The following is a 16478-nucleotide window of genomic DNA, read 5'->3' as shown; positions in this document are numbered from 1 at the left end:
ACTACTAGACAAACGTTTTTCAACAGTAAGATATTTGTTTTTTTTTTAAATTCTCTTCTACCCACCAAGCTGCATTTATTTGATCCAAAATACAGCAAAACATTAATACTGCGAAATATATTTACTATTTAAAATAACTGCTTTCTCTTTGAATATATTTCAAAATGTAATTTATTCCTGTGATCAAAGCTACATTTTCAGCATCATTACTCCAGTCACATGATCCTTCAGAAATCATTCTAATAGTGTATGAAGGCTGTTAAAGCAGTTAAAAAAGTAAATAAATAATACTAATAAAAACAGAACAATAAGTCGAATATAAATCACAAGTCAAAACAAATCAGTTTAGGCAATTACAGACCTAGGTTGGTACACTATTCTCCAAGCAAGCAATTATTCAAAAACAGTCAAACAAAACCACATTTTCACTGACTAACTATTATAAAGTGCCGAAATAAATATTTCCATGAGTTATTGTTCTTGTAATTTCTTGCTGTATAAGTCTTATATATACAGCATTAAAGTGCACATATTTAAAAAGAAAAGGTCAGTTCAGTATAGCAGCAATTCAGCAGCGACAGACCTAACTCATCCAAGAGAAAACAGCAGCATTATCAGGATGCTGGAGAGGTAGAAGAAAGGACAGGGATGCATTACAACTCCAAGTGACCTGCCTGAAAGATACACAAAAACAACTGTGAGACAAAATAAAGAACATTTAAAAACTCAAAATGTCCTAATATCAATCGTTCATTCTGGTTTGAGATTGCTCACACGTTTAACTATAACCAATATGTTTGAAATTAAAGTATAGGTAAAGTGTTTTACCTCTGAAATCAACAGGTTTGTCCTCCCAGGGGTTGAGCACCATGGACAGGGCCGTCTGCTGCACTGGAGACAGAGCAGAGCGCTGGGCCTCAGTCACAGCAATGGCCTGATCATACGTGAACATACGAATCTGGGCCTGGTTAAACACAACCTGTGAAGAGAGAACATAGAAACACTAGGTAATAAAGTAACTTCAAAATACTTTTCATTTAAAAAAATAAAGGACATCATAAGAGTGTTTTGATATCTTGCAATTTAGGTATGAAATTAACAGATTTTTATAATTTTTGGTCAAATTGGTGGCAGGAACTAGAAAAGACAAAGGATATTCCTACTTGACGTGCCATTAATAGTTATGAACACAGTCAAATAACCGCATGCATATATCATACATTTCAGGGCAAGGCACTAAAAGAGGCTAGAAAAAACAGATACTAACTGCAAATTTGCCTGCTGGGATGAGAGAGATGGCAAGTGGGGTGATTCCTTCTATCTGTTCCCTCACTAATGCGGACATGGCTATGTCAGGCAGGCCCGCTACAGAAAGGGGAAAATTCACGAAAACACCATGTATAGACAAAAAAAACCATCAATTATTAAATCATAAACAAGCTAGTTTAGCTACAGTACTAATACTAATTATCTGCTATAAACTATATCTGTTAATAGACTGACATAAAGTACACTTCTTGTGGGGAAAATTCCCATCTTTGACAACTTTTGGTTAAAGTGCCCTAGCTCAAGGTCCTGATGGTGATATCTGTGGAAATCTAACCATCAGCCTTCTGATTACAAGCTCTGAGCTGTACCTGCAATCGCTCCGATCTCAATGAAGACCTCTGATCCCCAGGAGCTGACTGGTCCAAACGCCAAGCTATTACTGAGCAGCCCTATCAAAGCCTGCAACTGCTCCTCAGAGCACGACAGATACAAACGGCCAAGCCACAAAACTGCTTTACTGGAATAAGAAAAACACCACATTTCACATTTAGCACAAGATTCAATTTAATAGGAGGAAACACACATGCAATTAACTTGATTATTTTATATAATTCAACCTGAACTCTACTGGATTCAGGATGCGCATGATTGGTGCATCAATCCCACACACAATGTGCCCCAATGCCACAAAAGTGCTGGAGTCTAACTGGCTAGGAGTCTTTCTGGTTGAGTTCAGAACCGTGGAGAATACTGATTTTAGCTGCAATTGCAAACAGAGGTCATTTACAACATGTATATAAAACAGTAGGATTTTTCTCACATTTTTACACAATTTTTTTAAATTCAAATAGTAATGGCTGGAGTAAGTTCAGCTTTGCCATTATATGAATAGGCCTATATTACATTTTAAAATATAGAAAAATAATTTCAAATTGCATTAAGTAATAAATGCAATGATTTTAAATGGCAATTATATTTTACAATATTATTGTGTTTTTACTGTATTTTTGTTCAAATCAATCAGTGTATTTTCATTGATTAGTGGTATATTGTGTTTTTCAAATTACAATTTTACCAGCCATTCCAGCTCACTTTTACATGTGCTCATCAACATTTCACCTGTCTGCTGGTCCATGTGTTGAGATTCCCCATAGCTGAAATTGACTGAATTTCAGAGAGTCTTAGAGAGCCCAATTCTTCAAGTGAAAGCTGAGTGGCAATGCGACCCAACTGAGGGATCACTGAAGAGTTAAAAGAGGAAGGCATCCCATACACCTACACACAGACAAAAAAAAATCAACACTATTATTATTCCACAGATATGCAGGTATTCACAGGACATCCTCAACATATTAATGGGATTTCCAACAAGTGGAAAACTTAAAAGGAGGATATGTCTTACATGCACCAAAAAAAATATAATATCTAAAAATGGCAAAACACTTGTGAGAATGTTATTTAGGAGCATATGAGCTGATGGAGAAATTCAGGCACCTCTTTGGTTTTTGTAAGAAGCACTGACAGCTCGAATGCACTGAAAAATGGATCCTGGCCAATGAGCTCCAAGCACCTCCGAAATGAAGCTTGTGGCATGTTTCTAAGGCTGTCAATAGTCCAGGCAGCAGGTTGTGTCACATGCAGGCTCTCACAAGTGGGGATCAGTCCAGTATCTAACACACAGAGATGGAGAGATGAAATGAAAAGGGTTGTATTATACCCCTTCACAATCTGTTATTTATTTAAGTAAACAGAAAGATTTTAACAGATGACATTCTGTCAAGGCAGAGAATTGCGCTTACAAGGGGCATGTCCTATTCTGAGGAAGCCGAGAAAGAACTGAAGCACAAACTGTTTCTTGTCAAAGAGCTCTGAGGGTTTCTGACACAGAGAACCAAACTCTCCCCTCTCCCACTTCTGCTGACTCAGGAACAGCCTCTCGATGCGCTCTAAGCTCATCAAACCCTGAAGACACACGCACACATGCAGACAGGTCAAACACAGGCATGTGCTCAGATGACACAAAGAAATTTCTGGTCACTCACTAAGGGGATGAGCTGAATAGTGTCCTTCGGGAGAAAAAACAAGAAGCGGTCCACTTGGTTCAGTGTCTCTGATGTCCAGTTTTTTACAGGGCTATGCAGAGAAAACTGTTTATTGACAACTTGTTGGGTTTGAAGCGAGCATTCCTTCAAAGCTTTAACTGTCCTTACCCAAATGTCCAATTTTCCTGTAGCATGTCTGCCACCAGGCCTCGTTTATTGGCATTGTAGCAGAATCTTTGTAGGAACTCCAGGCCATCAACAAAAAAGCTCCTATCCAATTTCCAAAACATTTCATCTGTCACAAATGTAGCCATGACACCTAACGAACGAAACTCCTCTTCAGTGTACAGCCCAGTGTACATATTCTGAAGAGAAAATCAAAGATATAGGGGTTGGAGATTCACAGGGACTTTGAAATTAAAGCCCTTTTAAAAAGGTATTTTCTACACAGAATCAGGGTTTGTTAACCCTGTCACAATCATTAACTGGAAAGATCCACACTGAAAATATGTGCATGACCTGTAGACAGTAAAATGATATTCTTTACCAGTCTTTGAACCATCCTGTCCACCAGGACAGCTTGTTTGGTGCTGGGAAGCAGTAGGAAGTAATATGGGTCCTGTATTATAACTTTCCTAAGGGAATCCATCTCATCTTGTGGAAATTTCTTAATGGTGCTCAGCCTTTAGACAATAACATGAAGTTTAACATGTGAAGACAATTTTATATACACATGTTAATGCATTTTGATGAGTTGAATTTTGACTCACGGAAGTGACAGGGCAATCTGAGAACCCAAATCTCCAAGTAAATCTGAGAAGAAGCCAAACTCATACAATTCCTCAATTACACATTTTTTCTGTAGTACGGAAAAAGGAAAATAAACTTCTGTCAAGAGAGTGTTTGTGCAATACTCCAACCATTATTCAGGATTCTAAACATCTGCACTCGTTTTACAGGTAGGTCTGCGCAAAAGTTTATTGATTAATTCAGTCAACTATGAATAAGATTATGAACTAAAATAAACTGGTAATCTGTCAAATGTAGGTCCTGAATTTGAATGTAGGTTTGCTAGATACCAGTGAGGGGTGGAGTGGCACAGGCTGCTCTCTCAGAAATGTCATAATGTCACGTAGAGGAGATAGAGATGCCAGATTCTGGAACAATCGTCTAAGGTCCAAGCAATTCACTCCTGTAGCCAGTGTCCCCAGAGATCTGTCATGTCAGAGAAAGAGAAAACATGATCATGCTTAAGTACTTCACTGAGCATTGTCATGATACATTTTGTAGACCTGGTTTATAATCACAAAATGAACTCACAAATCCATAAAGGCCAAACTTACAGAAATTCTTGTAGTGAGAGACTTGGGTGAGAGATGACAGCCTGTTTAAAGAGAGCTTTAGCCTGTTGAATGAAAAAAACAATGTAATGATGTGATTGGAACAATCAAGGATTTCGATTTTAGCGTAGCTTTAACTTGGACAATTCAGATTATAGAAAAAAAATACTATGGAACTAAATGGCTAACGGCAAATGGTTTCCAATATTCCTCAAAATAGCTAATATTGTTTAACTGAAGAAAGAAATTCATACAGGTTTGAAGCAACGTGAGTGTGCATAAAAATAAAGTAAAAAAAAAACTTTGTGTCTACTATCCCTTTAAGGAATTTACCTATAAGCCAGGGGGCACAATTACTGTAACCCGTTAAATAACAGTGAAAATAATTAACAGTGATATCAGTGACTTCTTGGCTCTGCAAGCTTAACTATAACAGAAAAGGGGTATTTACAAAACACCTTCATGCCTAATGTCCCGGAAAAAGGCACTGACAGTACTAGAGCAACTCAGGTTGGTTTTCTTCTCATTTTCTGCTAGTTAACATGAGATGCTGTGTCTAGTGTGCTAAATCAAAGAAGCTTTGTTGTGATCCATTATCCATTATTAAACTAGTAATTAGACTCTGTAGTATTATACAGATCTCTGTGGTAATAGGGAGTGTCATGATGGAAGACACACTTGTTATGACCTCTTGCTCAAACACACACATTTAATCAGATTATATGAGAAAATAAATATTTTGCCCATCAGATCTTCACCAGATTTGGGTTAATTTCTTGGATATTTATACAAACTAGCAGCCAAACCAATGTCTAATGTTTCCTATGTGGGTTGAGCTGTACACTACCTGCATTTCTAATGATTGACTCTTTTGCAGCTCTTTTCTATGGTACTGTACCTTTAGTTACTGAACCTGTATTTATTATTGTAAGCATTATAATTGGTGTCTAAGGTAGTAAACATATATTTTTTTTACTTACGTTTTTATTTCTATTTATCTTTTATTTTATTTTATTTCTTTGTGAGTGCATGTGAAGTCTGAGACAATATTATTTGTTTGTTCTGTCATGAGATGCTGTGTCTAGTGTGCTAAATCAAAGAAGCTTTGTTGTGATCCATTATCCATTATTAAACTAGTAATTAGACTCTGTAGTATTATACAGATCTCTGTGGTAATAGGGAGTGTCATGATGGAAGACACACTTGTTATGACCTCTTGCTCAAACACACACATTTAATCAGATTATATGAGAAAATAAATATTTTGCCCATCAGATCTTCACCAGATTTGGGTTAATTTCTTGGATATTTATACAAACTAGCAGCCAAACCAATGTCTAATGTTTCCTATGTGGGTTGAGCTGTACACTACCTGCATTTCTAATGATTGACTCTTTTGCAGCTCTTTTCTATGGTACTGTACCTTTAGTTACTGAACCTGTATTTATTATTGTAAGCATTATAATTGGTGTCTAAGGTAGTAAACATATATTTTTTTTACTTACGTTTTTATTTCTATTTATCTTTTATTTTATTTTATTTCTTTGTGAGTGCATGTGAAGTCTGAGACAATATTATTTGTTTGTTCTGTGTTGTACTCTGAAAAAAAAAAAAAAAAACAGATTTGCAGTTCCTAAAGAAATACCAATACTTGAAAGGCAGCATATGAATAGTGTAAATGTTTTACATAAAGTTATATTTTAGGTTTTGGTTATGCGCTAATGAAACGCTACATGGTTTTTGCAGTGTAAGAACAGACATACACTAGTATGGGGTCAGTTAAGGTTTTTTTTTTTTTGTTTTTTTTTTTTTTACAGGACAAAGTAAATTGATTAAAAAAAAAACATTTAGAAATGTCACAAAATACTTATATTTCAAATAAATGCTGTTCTGTGAAAATTTCCGTTCATCAAAAACCTGAAACGATTTTGACATATCAAATCAAGCAGCAAACAGTTTCCAACATTGCTAATAAAGAGAAATGTTTATTGAGCAGCAAATATGAATATTATATTGATTTCTGAAGAATGTGAAACTGAAAACTGGAGTTATGGCTGAAAATTCAGCTTTGCCATCAAAGGAATAAATCATAATTAATAATCGAATAATCTATTGTAAAATAGTTTTTTTTCTGTATTTTTTCAAAAATATTAAAAGTTCCAATTGACCCCAAAATTATGAATGTAAGTCTAAATGAATATGTACAATGGAGAAAATACGTATCAGTATGCAAATAAGTATAATATTATCAAAAAACTATAATTGTACTGTTATTGTGGTTGATAAATGAAGTGTGTATGGCTGGACTAGACGATACCTGCTGTGTGTTCCAGAGGCGAGTGTGTACAGCAGTGTCTCTGATCAGCAGCTGAGGGACTTGGGCGATCACACTGAGGAGTGGAGTGCTAGAGAGCAAAGGATTGACTTTATCCATCCACTGGGACACAGAACTAGAACCCTGAAAGCATGGAAGAAGAAATTCACATTCATTTCCTGAGCAGTTGCATATTCAAGATCAGCATGCATCTGGTGAAATGACTATCCATTTTTGTAATATTATGTGACACTTAAAGAGATATTCAAACCCAGAAATTCTTCTATTCCACTGAAGGGGTGCTTTTGCTTCTCATCTTGTCCAACAAGTTTCTCTTAACTGATACTCCAATATGAGATATTCATGTTCAGAGGCCTAAAGAGAAAAAGAGTGAGTTTCTTACCCAGAGTTTGGAGATGATAGTGTTGACCTGTGGGGGGGTGAGCCCAGGTGTCTGAAGGCTCATAGCAGGTAACGCTTCTAGCAGAATATCAGTTGGTAAAGTCCACAGAGTCTCCACCTTTACTCCACTCACAAGAGATCCCAGCCTAGACAAATGCTCAGAGCCTGGGAGAGCCAGCTAAGAGAGAGCACAAATATCACACTTACTGTAGATTTCCAAAATACGATATTCTGTATCATTCAAAATGACATTCAGTATATTTGAGAATTTATCATAGCAAACTGGGGTCTGAGACCACAATCTAGTTAAAAAAATATATAACAAAAATCAATTTTTTTTCCCTTAAATCCACCTAAAAATAAATATAAGTTAACGCTGCCAAGTTAATAAGAAAATTATTTTCTTTAAATAATTTTTTAACAATTTCCAAAAAAAACTGAAAAAGTGACAGTAAAGACTATTACATTACATTGTTAAAAAAAGTAATATTCATATAAATGTTCGGTCACGCTTTATTTTAAAATCCAATTCTCGCTATTAACAAACTATGAACTACTGCTTTGACCTAAGTAAACTCCTAATTTGATGCTTATTAATAGTGAGTAAGGTAGTTGTTAAGTTTAGGTATTGGGCAGGATTAGGGATGTAGAATATGGTCATGTAGAAAATGTGTTTTATAAGTATTAATAAACAGCCAATATGTTAATAATAGGAATGTTAATAAGCAACTAGTTAATACATCAAAGAAAAAAAATCACAGTTTCCACAAAAACATTTAGTAGCATATACAATGTTGTGTTAATTTTAAATGTAGAGTAAGCAGCATATAAAATCAATGTTGTCACAGATACTTAAAAGAAATTTAGAAAACAAAGCAGAAAATCAGTATATTAGAATGATTTCTGCAGGATCATGTGACACTGAAGTCTGGAGAAAAGGCTGCTGAACATTCAACTTTACAATTACAGGAATAAATGACACACATTTTACAGTAAGAATGTTTGAACAAATAAATGCAGCCTTTTGTGAGCTAGCTCACTAGTGACACTCTCTCTGACCTACATTACAATGTTCCTTTAAACCCAAGACACAAAATACAAAAGGCAGCTTGACAACTTCCTTGTGCCTGGTGCAATCCTATACCTTGAGGAACTGCGAAATCACACAGAACATGAGTAAATGTTACATGCACTTTCAAACATGCAAAGTAAATCTATAAAGAGTAACTGATGGGTGAGTGTGTGAAAGGCCAATGCAATTGTCCTTGAAATACCCCGGAGTTGTGGACCAGCTGGCTGTGCAAAAGTGCTGACATCTCAAACACAGACACAAACACTCACACATGTAGGTTCACCGAGACAATGGCTGACTTTTCAAACATGTAAGAAGAAAAATATCAGAGCAAGCACAGCTTTCCTCAAGATATACTTACACTAAAATTGGCTGAGATCTTGTCGAAGATGATACGTGCCTTTATGGAAGAAAAAAAACTATACTTATTAATAGGCAGTGAATAAGGCAGTAAATAATTAGAAAACAATGAAACAAGATGAAGAATAAATATTCTGATAGATTAAGTGCCTAATGTTTAATTATATGGGTATTAGGTAGTTTTTATTTTAACTAAAACACATTTTCTGAATTATACAAGGACATTCCCCCTTTTAACCTATAATAAAGATATTCTATTGACATCTGAAGCTTTCTGTTTTTATTTCGTGCTCCCATCCACTGCCTTTCTTATGTTGTGGGTTCACATTGAGATGGACAAGTAGAATTCATGTTTGCTCATGCAGAAATGATTAAAAGGGTTGAGCAATGACACAATCCTCTACCTATATCAGATACCATGGCTCCTCTGACAGTAGTCTTCCATCTGTTGCAGAGCCCTCAAGACTAAACCCACACTGCCTGCTTGTAACCACTGACCTCTACTCAGTTTTCCACCCACTTGGGTATACTCCGTATCCAAAATTAACATGGCAAATGCAAAATGCAAGTGAAAAAATACAGATTAGCTGTCTGGTAGCAATATTAGAACTGTAATATTGCATGGAATAGATCAAACTGTAAGACATCTTACCGTCTGAACCTTGCCGATGAAACACGAGAGACTCAAATAAAACAATGTTGAATATTTCCAATACTATGCTACCAAAATTAAAACACGAAAACAAAAATGTAAGATTTTGTTGGCAGTTGTTGACAATTTTGTGAATGATACTATAAATGTTTCTCACATTCCTTTTAACATTTACCTTTGTTTTCTTTTTACTTTTTTCTTCAACTTTTCAATTTTTATCGTACAGTATTTTCATTTTTTTTTTTACCTTTTTGGAACTATATCTTTTTCAAATATACTTTTTTTGGAAAGAACTTTGAATTAGCACTGTGTATGAAATAAAGTGCTATATAAATAAATCGCCTTCCTTATGACTGACACAATGACCTGTTTGTGCTGTTTGTCATAAATACGTTAGGGGAAAAACTAAACTGTCATAAGAACATATATAATTTAAAAAAAAAAAAAAATAATGCAAAATAAAATCATGACCTGTAAGAAATATTGGTGGCCTGCAGCTTTTGGCAAATTATTTGTCTTCTGTGGCAAATGTATGCATGTGTGGCAAAAATGGTGCATACCTGTACAGGGGTGAAAGGCACAGAGGCGAGGGTGCTGAGGGCAGGCATGAGCTGGGCTGAGGTCAGCTGCTGCAGGACACTGGATCCCAGCAGGGGCAGAAAAGGGCCAAGCTCAGAGACTCTCTGAGGAGTGAGACTGGAGGGAGACTGCAGGTCAGACGATCTCAAGATCAAGCTGGAAATCTGGACACAAAACCAAAAGTAACCACAAACTTGAGGCTATTTTATATGTACCAATCCTATACGAAAAATTAACCATAGTTTTACCACAAATAAAACCAAAAAAACATGGTTACTGTAGTTAAACTGCGGTAACCACAAATTAATCATGGTTTTGCTACACTAACCATAGTTCAACCGTGGTTTTTGTATTAAAACTGTGGTTATACAAACGATAATCAATATGTCAATCAATCAATACAAAAACATGGTTAATTCCCTTTTACTACTGTAAAACCATGATTCATTTTCGTAAGGGATATTTTTCAAGTGGGGGTTGTTCTTTAACGAAGAGGGTGAATTTAAGTTACAACGATTAAAATTAGACGAGCTGATGTTTACTGACCATATTGCTAGGAACACTTAAACCCTGGACCACACACGTCCTGATGTTGTCCTGGATCACTGAGAAGGCATCTGTTCCTGCATATGCCATCAGCTGGCTGGGGTGAGCCAGACAGGACAGATTACCTAACCTGGAGGGGTGCGAGAGGAAACTTTTTACATTTACATTTTACACATGTCCCAAATCTGAAAAAGAAGAACATTCAGGGAATTGTATTAATTTGATTTGAATGGAGTAAAACATCATTGTATTAAGCTAACCTCTTGATCTGGGCGACAGTGAGATTCCCAAAGGTTCCAGTGATACTCTGAGCAATGAACTGCTGCTTAAACCGACCCAAAGGGTTACTCTTCAGGACATCCAAACCATCCAGCAGCTGAGAAAACAAAACACAACAATGAGAACTAAATTAGTCAAGATATGTCATCTGACAATTTAAGACTATTTATTAGACATTTCAAACTATCAAATGGCCATTTTAAATATGAACTTAAAGTATAATTTTTAAAATAGTATAAAAAGTATAAAAATATAAAATCAGATTTTTCTAAGTTTGAAATAAAACATTATTAGAGTAAATTTGACAAGAAAACACTAGTATGTCCTTTCTACTTTGAACCTTTCATGTTTAATTCAATGTTAATTGCTGTTTCTGTTGCTTTGTAATTATTTGTGAAATTGACTCACAATTTCTGAGTGTTTCAGGGTAAATCCTACACATCCTAAATTGTTTACCAAACTGTATATTTATTTGTGTATTCTGAGATGTCCTGTTCATATGATGCTTATTAATACAGCAGTGAAGAACCTTTCATTATGATGTTAGCACCACAGTCCACTACACAGCCATTCCTAATTCATGCGTTTCAGTGTTTATTTATTAAAAACAGACTACGAGGTCATGGCTGTAACAATGGACCAGTGGCAAGCATTGGCATTTTCCCCAGCTGAGCTGCCTGAGGGTTAACCGGAGCCAGATGGGTTCAGGTACCTTGGTGAGGTGTTGGGGCTGTTACCTGAGCAGGTGAGAGGAACTGGAAGCTCTGGAAGGGCAAATAGGCGATCAGGTTACCGGTGTCTCTGATAAAGGATAAGCTGCCGGCTGTCATGTTAGGCAAGCTCATGGACTGACCGAACCATCGACCAAACGCTTGCTGCTGCTCCAGGGAAAGGTTTTTTATGCTGAAGTTAATGATACTTAACCTGAAGAAAAGTAGAGGAGCGGAGATGTTTTAAACAATTTGAATTATGCTTAAAAACCTTATATGTTATTATTGTTAACTAAAAGTATTACACATTTATTAAGTATAACAATTTTAATAATACAGCTGAAAAAAAAAAATTATATATATATATATATATATATATATATATATATATATATATATATATATATATATATATATATATATATATATATATATATATATATATATATAAATTATATATATATATGGGATAAAAAAAAAAGTTTATATTTAAAATTAAGAATTTTAGATAAAAAATTAAAGATAAACAGAAATATCTGAAAAATTACTAAACTAAAAATAAATACTATAATAGTATATAAATAGTAATACTAGATTTTATCATATTATATATAATCATTATATAATAAAAATAATAAACAAGAAGTGAAATGTGTGATTAATAGATGGCTCTTTTTAAACAGGTATATATGCGAGACACTCACGCATTTTTATTATTTTGTAGCGGAGGCATTGACAAGATGTCTGAAGGTGTAGCTAGTGCCAACAAAAGACCCATTTCAGAAAACAGGTTTATATCCCTGGCCAAGTGAATTTGGAAGAGCACAGACACCATAGTGTGCAGGTAATCATCTGTTAGCTTCAAAAAAAGAAAAGACTGTAAATTATATCAGATGATGCATTTATCTTGTTTGTTCCTTATATATATATATATATATATATATATATATATATATATATATATATATATATATATATATATACATACATACATACATAAAAGATATTAACATTTAGTCCACAAGACAAAATAATTGCTGAAATTATTAAAATAACCCTACTCAAAAGTTTGGGAACCCTTGGTTCTTAATACTGTGTTCTGTTACCTGATGATCCTCGACTGTCCTTCTGTTTTGTGATGGTTGTGCATGAGTCCCTTGTTTGTTCTGAACAGTTAAACTGAGCAGCGTTCTTCAGAAAAATCTTTAAGGTCCTGCAGATTCTTCTGTTTTCCAGCATCTTTGCATATTTGAACCCTTTCCAGCATTGACTGTATGATTTTGAGATACATCTTTTCAGACTGAGGACATTTGAGGCACTCGAACACAACTATTTAAAAAGATTCAAACATTCACTGATGCTCCAGAAGGAAACAAGATGCAGTATGAGCTGGGGGGTGAAAACTTTTGAACACGATGAAGATGGCCAAATTTTTCTTATTTTGTTGAAATATAATTGTTTTCCATTTAGTTCTGCCCTTCATAAGCAACAGAAGGTACTTGTATGTTTCCCGGTACACAAATTAAGTACAATTTACCTTGATCTTCAAATTCCAAAAGTTTTCACCCCCCAGCTCTTAATGCATCTTGTTTCCTTCTGGAGCATCAGTGAATGTTTGAATCTTTTTAAATAGTTGTGTTTGAGTCCCTCAAATGTCCTCAGTCTGAAAAGATGTATCTCAAAATCATACAGTCACTGCTGGAAAGGGTTCAAATATGCAAAGATGCTGGAAAACTGAAGAATCTGCAGGAGCTTAAAGATTTTTCTGAAGACTGCTGCTCAGTTTAACTGTTCAGAACAAACAAGGGACTCGTGCACAACCATCACAAACTTTTGAGTGGGGTTATTTTAATAATTATATATATATATATATATATATATATATATATATAAAATGATGCAATGATGAGATGGTCTACCTGCAAAGTGGCATAGTTCCTGTTATAGTACAGCAGGATCTCCCTCACGATAATGCTGTCTGCTGCACTGAGCACTGATCTCAAATAAGACAGAGGAATACGGAAATACTCCTGTAAAGCAATTATGAGAAGTGCTACTCACACACAGCAAACAAAAGCGGATAGTGTGTATAAATGATAATGCAGATTGACAAAGCATTGAAACATGCAAATAAAGTTGCCTTGATCAGGAAAAAGTTAGTGGGCACATCTCTCCCGGTTTGCATCAGACTGGTCAGAACTTTCTGAAATATACACATGCAAAGTTTTAACTGGAAATGCAGTATAAATACAATATTTTCCTATAACATAACATAACATAACATAACAAGAAGAACAATCTCAGCATTGATAGGAACAACAACAAGATATATTAGGTATTTCTATCATAATACTAAAGTAGAGACAAATCAAATGACTCAAAAGTTTATATTACATGCTAAGGAAGAGATTTCGATTATCTGGTGACAGGTCTAACACCTTACATCTCATGTTGGTGAGCTAGATCATGGGTCAATTACAAAATAGTGGTGAACCAGGTAAGGTACATGCTTAATTAATAATCAGAAAAATTTGAAGAACTTCCAGAACTAGTTCACTAGTTCTAGTCTTTTTTGGTAAACAGTAGTCTAATGAAAATGATATGCCCTGTTCTTAATATGAATTAGTTTGGTTAGTAGCAATTTAATAATGACACCAACCCCAAAGCACTGCAAAAGCACACGCTTGTTGTCAAAGTTGGTCTCATTGTCCATGTAGATGACAACTGAGTCAAATACACTAAGCTGAATATTCTCGGTCACCCTCAGAGAGATCAAATTGTTTTCTTCTAGAGCCAACAGCAGGACAACCCACAGGCTGGTGGCCTGCTTGACCATTGATGTCACCCGTGTAGTCATGAGATTCTCCAGACGAGGTTGTATGTTCTTTATCCCACAGCGCAACAGCACCCGCAGACCCTGGACTTGACTGGCACCTGGTTGGCAGAAAGTGCTGAAGTCTGTGTTGCATGTCCAGTTTAGCTTCTTAGCTAACTCCCTAGTTAAACATGGCTGGGGAGCTGTTTCGTTGCTCCCACTGACACTGGGGGTTCGGGGAGATGTGTATGTAGCACAGAGAGTGCCGACCCAGAGGCTGGAGGGCTCCCGAGTGATGTGGGTGAGCATGGAAGAATCACCACAGACGAAAGAGATAAAGTTGGCCTGGTCATAGTCCCAGCAAAGAGCGAGGAGAGCAGCATCCGGGAGCACCAAAGCCCAACTGGAGTACTGACACTGCTCAGCCAGTCGGACACCTATCAGGCTCCCCCCGCCAGGCGCAGTCAGGTTTAAGCATTGCTCCAATAACCAGGTGTTGTCTAAATTTGCCAGCAGATTCTGGAGAACCGTAGCATTGGCACATACATTCCGAGTGAAGTTCTCAGTGTCAAGATCTGCACAGAGAGCAAGGTCAGTCATGTCTACAATAGTAGGTTGGCTCCAATCTGAATAGACGCAAACTTGCTCCAACACATTTGTGGTGTCATTATCAGAGCACTCTCTAATCAGCCATAGGTTGTCAATATGGAGAGACAACTTGTCATACAAGGGTATGTTGCAACATACATTCTGATGGAAGCCGATCTGGTCGTACTGCCTGCATAAAGCGACCACAGACGGATCCACAGACATGTTAATCCATGTGCTATAGTTACACCAAACTTCAATGCTCAGTGGCGGTGGGCTTGTAGGGGGATTCCTGACAGAATATGTGCAATACTGCTCTACCCAAGCATTTGCGCTGTTAAGCAAAAGTTCAGTGACAAACGTCTGATTAACACACACATCATTAATGAATCGAACCTCATCATTTTGTATACATACAGAGATCTGTTCAGGGCTGATTGCGCGTACGTTCTTCCATTCTGAGTATTTACACGACTCAGCCACAAGGCTGTTGATGTCGATTTGTGGAGGAGCTTGAGAGCAATTGGGATTCAGCCAGTTGTTTTCTTCACTGGAGAACACAACCATAAAGAAGGGCATACTGTCACACAGAAAAAACTGAAATCTCTCCATGTCATTATACCAGCAAAACTTCACTATTGATGGATCGATGTTTTCAGCAGTCCACATGTTATATGAACAATACAGGTGCACTATGTTAGTGTCTGACACGTTTACACAGAATTCCCACACCCATGCATTGCTAGGATTTCTGACCAGCACTTGCACAGCTTCAGCATTGTTACACACTGCAAAAATGAATGTTGCACGATCATTTTGACTGCACATTGTGACCAGAGCTGGGTCCACAGCGTCAGCAATAGTCCAGTTCTGATAGTCGCAGAGTGGTTCACTGAGGTTGAGAGTGGACCGTGCAATACGACTTGACTGTGCGATGCCAGGATCACTGCAGGGCTCAATGAAAGTTAAGCTGATGTTCTTGATCATGTGACATGCGTTCCTCCAGACCTTTGTCATTTCAGTTTGAGAGAGTGTGCCGAGTGCTCGACACATCTGATAAAGGAAATAGGATTCCTGAGATGTTGCTCCTAAAAATGCTGCACAAAGGGTTTCGTTGAGTTGGTTCAGGCTTTGCTGTTCGCAGGTGAGACTAAACGACGGAATGTTCACTGAGGGAGGGCCAGATCGACCCAACTCAATGCTGCCTGTGGCCTGGCATTCTGGACTTGGGAAAACGCAAGGTGGAGTTTCAGGGGCCAAAAACATATCCAGAAGTGACTGTCCAAAAGACCAGCTTACATTATGATTCATGCCCCTAAATACAGAAAACAAGGCATAGAATGAATTGAGTCATTTTAAAGTAAAACATAAACAGAAGTGAACATTTTTATCATCAGCAAAGAGTAATAGGCTATGTTTTTTAGTTTATATTTTACTTTTTTTTTTAAGAATAATAACAAAAAATATATGTCTCCAACTGTATAACAGGAATATGGGCTTCCACTGACAT

At 36.5% G+C, this 16478-nt stretch overlaps 1 protein-coding gene across 1 annotated transcript; it reads right to left on the bottom strand.

The window, feature by feature from the left end:
* Nucleotides 1-121: 121 nt before the first annotated feature.
* strc1 (stereocilin 1) lies at nt 122-10666 on the bottom strand. Its single transcript, XM_052561125.1, has 17 exons — nt 10577-10666; nt 10012-10194; nt 8512-8520; nt 7369-7545; nt 6969-7109; nt 4082-4170; nt 3859-3994; nt 3480-3676; nt 3312-3402; nt 3069-3231; nt 2764-2939; nt 2389-2544; nt 1887-2029; nt 1638-1786; nt 1268-1365; nt 829-979; nt 122-674 (listed from the first exon to the last, which is right to left on the bottom strand). Exons 1-17 carry the CDS (start codon nt 10664-10666, stop codon nt 589-591), a joined length of 2235 nt encoding a protein of 744 aa, XP_052417085.1. The 3' UTR covers nt 122-588.
* Between the last annotated feature and the right edge of the window lie 5812 nt (nt 10667-16478).

The sequence above is a fragment of the Carassius gibelio genome, chromosome B7, assembly GCF_023724105.1.
Source record: "Carassius gibelio isolate Cgi1373 ecotype wild population from Czech Republic chromosome B7, carGib1.2-hapl.c, whole genome shotgun sequence".
Lineage (NCBI taxonomy): Eukaryota > Metazoa > Chordata > Actinopteri > Cypriniformes > Cyprinidae > Carassius > Carassius gibelio.
The sequence above is the reverse complement of the archived record's forward strand: the minus strand, read 5'-3'. Positions and strand labels throughout refer to the sequence as shown.

What these genes read in the sequence shown, in the direction of transcription:
- strc1 (XM_052561125.1), bottom strand. Translation starts at nt 10,666, where the DNA reads ATGGCATATGCAGGAACAGATGCCTTCTCAGTGATCCAGGACAACATC. An exon ending in CTATCATCTCCAAACTCTGG is followed by an intron (nt 7,110 to 7,368) that starts GTAAGAAACTCA and finishes CCATGCTTTCAG; the next exon opens with GGTTCTAGTTCTGTGTCCCA. An exon ending in CAAACCTGTTGATTTCAGAG is followed by an intron (nt 675 to 828) that starts GTAAAACACTTT and finishes TGTATCTTTCAG; the next exon opens with GCAGGTCACTTGGAGTTGTA.